We start from the raw sequence: 7,503 nt of genomic DNA, 5'->3' as shown, positions 1-7,503 counted from the left end.
ATTATTATTAATAATAATAATAATAATAATAATAATAGCAGTAGCAACAGCTTGGCAACCCAGATAATTACAAAGAAAGACCCTGATAATATGTAGTTTCCTGTCTTAATCTCTTTCATCCACTTCTGTCTTAAGCTCTTCTAAATGGTGTTTGTGCATGTATTTCCGTTGTCATGATAACAGGTTGCGATGGTGGATTTTTCGTTTCTTTTTCTGCCACATCTGTAATACAGATTTTCCAGAGTAACTATGACATCCCTTCAAAGGAAAACCCAGTGGTTTGTTGTTGTTTTTTGTCATTGATAACTTTCAAAAGAACAATAGTCTTTGATTCCCACCCCACAGCTGTTGGCGGGGGCAGTGATCTATCCATCACATTTGGTCTCCCCTCCTGCCGTCTATCTGCCATTCTCAACACTACCTCCAAAGGAAAAACGAAAAGCTTTTTTTGTAGGAGTTCTTTGATGGTGTGGAACTGGAGGTGAGGGAACACACCAGGACACAGTGTGGAGTACACCAAATGCTGGTCTGATCCTCCTGGCATAGCAGTGTTTGCTGAGCATGTTCAAGTTCTGGTTGGCTTTGGCCTGCCACCTCTTTGCTCCTCCCATGATGCAGTCAGTAACCAGCCTCCGACAAGGGGACTGACGAATGGAGCACTAGAAAAAAACGACCATGCTGGGTGTTGTACTGATGACCTACCTGTTTCTCACCACCACTGTGTTGTCCATAGCGATGTGGGGCCTTGGACTTGGGCCCAAATTCTGCGGGTTCCATTGCCTTTGCAAACAGGTGCAAAGAACAAATGTCTCAACACTTTATCTGATCTTCCAGCATAATGCATGGAAGTCTGACTTGATGGATAGCATTTCTCACTTCACATTTATGTCTAGAGTGCTGATATGGTTCACCTGTTGCAATTAACCCAAGATGCAGAAAGGAGTTATGTTTCTGTGGCATGCCTTTAAAAAAGCATCCTAAACCTTCTTTTCTAACCAAATGATTGTGTAGCTTCTGGGGTTTTTTAAATATTGTCAACATGCCTAATTTGGAGCTGAATTTGGGGGTTCTAGAGTTGGGACCATTTGTATCTTTGCATGAGTATGTAAGGTGGATAACTTTTATTTGGATGTTCCTGTTGAGGGAAAGGCGAGAGCTTAGATATGTCCTAAAATATCCAAATAGTGGATGCTGTGTAAGTGTTCTCCAATGAGAAGCCAGTTTTTGTAGGGACATGGCCAAATAAACACACTACTAGTCATATTAGTTGCCTTGCTGGAAAGAGAAAGTTACCAACATATTTTGGCAAAATTTATGAATTATTTGCAATCTAGCTTCGTTTCTGGATTTACCACCATTTCTGAGCACTAAGTTTCTTTGCATGTACTGGGCCCATTGATTTAAACGGGGATGGTAAGCATGTGCTCACCCTCGGTTTGTAGGAAATAAAAAAATGGACCAATAGCAGGTAATAGTTAACAGCAGTTTATTATTGGCTTCTGTGAAGTATTCATTACCAAAGCACAAATTTAATTTCACTTATTCAATTTCAGATGCATCGGTTTTTGTTGTGATTATTTTATTAGATAATATACTGCTTAATTCCCTGCCAACCTAGCAGTTCGAAAGCACATCAAAGTGCAAGTAGATAAATAGATACCGCTCCGGCGGGAAGGTAAACGGCGTTTCCTTGCGCTGCTCTGGTTTGCCAGAAGCAGCTTAGTCATGCCGGCCACATGACCCGGAAGCTGTATGCTGGCTCCCTCGGCCAATAAAGCGAGATGAGCACCGCAACCCCAGAGTCAGTCATGACTGGACCTAATGGTCAGGGGTCCCTTTACCTTTATACTGCTTAATGGCCAAGTGGGTTACTAAGTGGTTTACAAATTATAAAAGCCAAATACACAAAAACCAATTTAAAAACAAGATTAAAATACACAACAAAGCAGTATCATAAAAAAGGAGATCCAGGTCACGGGATCAGGAAAGTCCTGGTGTTCTGAACTACAATTACAGTACCATGCTGGCAGTGGCCTATAGGAGCTGTAATCCAAAACAGCTGGAGGGTACCAGGTTGGAGGATACTGGGGTAGCTACTGCATCCCCTGACTTGAGCACCACATTGCCATCTGCTCGCAACCTTGTAGCTGGGAATGCAAGTGCAGGCAGGGCTTTCACAGTGTTATCTACAGAACAGCGTGCAATCTCATATTGTTTCTTTCCATAGCCAGCAAGGGACTTGGTTGTGCATGTAGTCTGCTGGATCCAAGCCATTATATGTAATTAAATGTGGGAAACATATTGAGAGACTGCTGTGCACTGTTGACAACATTGGAAAAATTCTGTGACTGTTTCTAGTTATGGTTTTATTACTGTAACAAATCAGTAAATGTGATGCTTCTTGTATGTTGTTGGGGAAAATAATGCACCCTGTCTGTTAACTATTAAAATTATTAATTATCTGATGCCAGCTGATGGTAGATATGAGAACAAGCTCTAGGTATACTATTCGTTTTATGATACGACAAATCCTAGGATTCTGATTCACAATTTTCCTCGCTCCTTGGGATTAAACTGTTTCCATTAAATTAGTTGTGCCACTTTGGTACCTTTCAATGTGAACGGCAGATTTATGTGCCTTGTTTGTTATTTTTATGAAGTTCTATGAAGCTTTTTATCCTTTGGGATCTTATTTTTTCAGAAACCGGTATGCCAAAGCCTAGTAGAAGGAAGAGGAATAAAATGTTAAAGATTGGACATGGTGGGATTCTGGATAGCAGTGCTGCAGGAGTGCTAGGTAATTTGCATATTAGCAGTTATTTATTTATTTGAGGTGTCCCTAGAGAACTCTCTCCCATTGAAGATAACTTGTCTGCCACATTAGCAGCTTTTCCATGTGAAATTTAGATGTACTTTTTCTTCAGTCCTGTGCAGATGGCTGGTTTAAATAACTGGTTCCTCTGCTCCTGGACTGCCATTTTATGATGTCCATTGATTTTATGGTTTTTATGTTATATTTTCTGAGGTTCTGCCATCATACTAAGCTAGTCCAGCTGTGGTTTGTTTACCTGTTCACTCCAAAGCAGAAGTGCTTGGACTGAGTACACCAGCCTGCAGCTTGTGCCCAGTACAAAAGCATACTTTAAGGCCTAGCATTACATGTGAAGCCAGCTTTTAAGTTCCCAAGGTGGGTTGCAACATTATGCAACATTAAAAACAGTTTAAAACAACAATAATAGAAATAAAGCAGGTCCTTTTTTCTGTTATTGTAAACTGGGCAAATAAGCTGAATTACCATATTTTGTCTTTGCTGGCATTCCTTTTTTAAGCCACTGACGTTGGAGAAATGAGTACTGCTTGCTCAGTCATAAATACTGCAGACCCTTTAAAATAGCTCGGAAGGACCCCAATGTAGATTGATGGTCCTTTTAGTAATACATTGCACTTATGTGCATTGCTTCTCGACGCACCATATCCCAACCACCCTGACATACTGGAAAAATGAAAAGCACCAGAATATTTTTTTCCCTCCTAAAATTTCTTCTGTCATTGTTTTCAATCAATTGACCCTGTTAATGGAAAGTGTCAGAATTGCATGAAATAATATTTGTTACTGGCATGATGTTTTACAGACAGCAGTAGTGAATACAGAGGTGACAGGGGCAGTTGTTGAAGTAATGTTTCTCTTTGTTAACAGTGGTTGGCATTGGAAAAGGAACTAAAATGCTGAGCAGCTTGCTGGCAGGTTCTAAGGTAAGGAAAAATGGGGTACTTCATGTTTTTTGTATGTTTTCCACCTTCAGTAAATGAACTAACTATGAATAGGGAACTGAGGGCAGACACTCTTTTCAGATAGCAAAGACTGGGAATTACACTGATCTTCAAATTGCTTTGACAAAACAAGTCTGTCTAAAAGAAGTGAGGCCTTGAGGCTTAACCTACATTGGAATCCTGGCTGTGCACATTCTAGGTTAATTCTTTAACGGTTAATGCTTTATCGGCTTCCTTGGCTTGGATCCTAATATAACTTAAGGAAGTTCACAGCAGGAAAGTCTCCTGTCACTTCCTTCCCTTCTGCACCACTCCATGCTCCATTCCATGCTGTTTGTGATGCTCCCCCAACCTTCTGAGATGTTTTTTAGGGAAGGGAGAAGATGTGAAACTGCTTCCATTAACTTATTTTAAGTCAAAATATCTGATAGGAGGCCCATAAGTAAAGGCAGCAACAGAGGTTGTTCCGCTAGGGTGGATTGCGGCACTGCCCCACTAACTTCAACCGGCCATTAGCCAGCCTCTCCCCCAGCTTAATTTCTCACTTGCATTCAGTCCAGGGGGAGCAGTGTCTTATCGACTTCTCCTTTCTTAGCCTTGGTGTTGCCCTTGTAGAACTGAGCAGGGAGGAGGATGGGGCAAAACTGGAATGAGTTGGCCCTGCCTTTCATTGGTTCTGACTCTGCCTCCTGTTGACCTTGCTGACTTCCACCCTGCCAACCCCAGTAGACACTAGGCACCACTTCTTGAGTGGAATTCTGTATGTAGCTGATGATCTGTGGTGTGGAGGCTTTTCAGCTTCGTTTTCACTGTTGGCAGTAGCCATAAACTTGCAGGGTGCAGAAATAGTGCAATTAATGTGCATAATGTGTCAAGGGAGGAAAAGCATAACATAATGTAATCTGCATGAACACGCTGGACGCAGCTGGAGGACATGTTACACTTCCTCTTTGATACAGTATGAAATTTCTGGTGTGAGATTAGAAATGGCAGTTCCTTGGTTGTTTTGGAAATTATGCTTGGTTAATTGAGATCTCAATTTATACACACTGGTGAGTTTTAATACTTACCCGCAAAATATATGTACTGACAAAAGAGAGAGCTTAGTCCTCCAGGGCTCAAGAAATAAAATTAGAACTTGGTGATCATTGGGGGTTGTATCCCACATACTGCTAAGTGAAAGAGAATTAGCACTGAACTTGTTTCACTAGAGGGTCATCTTGTGAAAGAGGTTCCACAACCAGATAGCTTTGTATATAGAGAGGATAGGAGCATAAAAAGGTAGTTTAATGAGACTTCAAACTTGCACAAGCTCTTGCACAATGGCTCCATCAGTGCTTTTGCTGTGTTGGATTCATCTGCCCAGCATGGAGAAATGGACCTGCTCAAGCACAGGGCTTGCTGAATGGCAGTGTTGGATGCAACAGCTCAGCTTCAAAAGTGAAGCAAAGAGCCGCTCAACTTTGAACTCCTACACTATCATCTTGCACAGATCTGCTTGGAAGTAAGTGGATGATGTTGGGTGTTTCAGCCCTAAAGTGATCTGTTTATTAAAATTCACCTTTGTTGAAGCTGGCTAGTAAATATGCTTTCTGGCTCTGGAGAGGAGGTGCAAATAGTTGTTAAGATGCTTTAATTGCTGCTGAATAGATTGAAACGCTCTTAGCTTCCATGTCATGTCCCAAATTTATTATCCCAGGACACCTGTTTACCTATTTTTCTGGTGTGGCCCTATATTCTCTGACAACAGAGATACCTCATATCTGGCAAAGCTAGCTGTTGTCAGTGTTAGCTATGACTAGATACGGTGGTGCAGACTTCTGCTACTTCAAACCATCTGTGTGGATTCATTTGATTGCATTGTGCATTATCCAGTTGTGGCTTCTTCCATATAACAGTAGTTCTACTTCCCTCAAGTAGGTCAGATGAGAGTGATTTCACTTTCCCCTGGGAATGAGAGGCTCAGTGTGAGTAATCTGTACTGTGATCTCCAATGCACTAACTAGTTGAAAATCCGCTCTTTTAAAATGGGCTCTCCTAGGCTAGCTGTTTTTTATCTGAATCCCTAGGAGCTTCACTGACTTGCAGAAGATTAGAATTCACTCCCCTGCATTAATTGCAGCTTCTTGTTTAAGCAATAGGTGAATGAGCGTTTGATCTCAAAGGTTGTCATCTCTCCAGAGAGAACCGTTATCAAAATGTCACCCGGATAACATCAAATCCAGGCTCCCAGTGGCCTCAGAGGTTAGGGAGGAAAAAGATGAGCAGAATAGGGGGTTTACTGAGCTTGCCATGGTCTTGAACAACTCAGATATTTTTTAATAGTCAGTTGAATTTCCCAGGGATCCCCAAATGGGTACTGGAAGCCGCTTTAATTAGTTGTCTGAAATGGAACTGTTCTGTTTTACTCTGACACAAGCTTGCTGTCAGAGGGGCTTGAGGAACATAATGGCTAATTTCCCTCTAGACTGAGACTATTGCTGGCTTATAGGTTTCTTGTGGTGTCCTTCCCTGGTTGCTTTTTTCCCTTTGCCTTTTTTAAAAGCAGAATTCACCTAACACCCCTTGACAGGTAGTGCATGCATTTTGTACTCAGGTACACAGAAAGATTAGAATTAATCCAAAGGTCAAAGAGCTATTTTTCACAAAGCAAAATCAGCTTGGATGCTGCATGGAAGTAGAGACTTAAATGATGAGCAACTTTCTGGTTGGCAATCTTGACTTTGTATGAAAAACAGAATCATAGAATTGTAGAGTTGGAAAGGGTCCAGAGGGTCATCTAGTCCAGCTCCTGCAATGCAGGAATATCAGCTAAAGATCCACCACAGATTGCCATTCAACCTCTGCTTAAAGAACTCCAATGAAGGAGAGTCCACTACCTTCCAAGGGAGTTCATTCCACTGTCAAACAGATCTTAACATCAGAAAGTTCTTCCTGATGTTTAGCCAGAATCTCCTTTATAGTAACTTGAATCCATTGCTTTGCGTCCTAGCCTGCAGAGCAGGAGAAAGCAAGCTTGCTGCATCACATTGTTGACTCATGTGTAGCTTGTGGTCCACCAAGACCCCTGGATCCTTTTCACATATACAGTCATCCTCTTGTTATGTTTGCTTCATTTTATGTTTTTTCAGGTTGCGTCCTGCGGCGACCCAAAAGTACCGGAAAGGGCTACTTCCGGGTTTCGCTGCTCGCGCATGCACAGACGAGCAAAATGGCGTAACGCGCATGCACAGAAACGGCAAATTGCAACCCATGCGTGCGCAGACGCAGGTTGCGTTCCTTTCATGTTGTAAACGGGCCTCCGGTTCGGATCCTGTTCGCAGCCAGAGGTACCACTGTACTGCTGGCAAGCCAGGTGTCCCCCATATTATATTTGTGAAGTATTAACTCATTCTCAGGTGTGTACTGTACAGCTGAAGCAATGCTGAAAGTCTGTGGAATCTCTTTGTTAAACTCCTGAAAATAATCATTGATGTGTGGAAGACAAGCATTGTAAGCATGGCTTAGAAAAAGTATACAGTCATACCTCAAGTTGAATGTGCTTCGGGTTGAGCGTGTTCGAGTTGTGCTCTACGGCAACCCGGAAGTAACGGAGCGCGTTACTTCCGGGTTTCGCAGCTCGCGCACCTGCAGACGCTCAAAATGACGGCATGCGTTGAAGCGGCAAAACACAACCCGCGCAGTCGTGCTGTCGCGTCTTGTGTTCCATTCGGGTTGCGAACGGGGCTCCGG

At 42.4% G+C, this 7,503-nt stretch overlaps 1 protein-coding gene across 1 annotated transcript in view; it reads left to right on the top strand.

Moving 5' to 3' along the window:
• Positions 1–7,503, top strand: part of TRUB1 (TruB pseudouridine synthase family member 1) — a 28,613-nt gene that overhangs the window by 1,514 nt on the left and 19,596 nt on the right. The window contains exons 2-3 of the mRNA XM_079976774.1: positions 2,702–2,797; positions 3,698–3,753. Of these exons, the coding sequence (XP_079832900.1) occupies positions 2,702–2,797; positions 3,698–3,753 (152 nt within the window). The remainder of the gene's footprint in view (positions 1–2,701; positions 2,798–3,697; positions 3,754–7,503) is intronic.

This window comes from Podarcis cretensis (genome assembly GCF_951804945.1).
Source record: "Podarcis cretensis genome assembly, chromosome: 5".
NCBI classification, from domain to species: Eukaryota; Metazoa; Chordata; class Lepidosauria; order Squamata; family Lacertidae; genus Podarcis; species Podarcis cretensis.
Note: the sequence above shows the minus strand (reverse complement) of the source record. Positions and strands in the feature narration are given on the sequence as shown.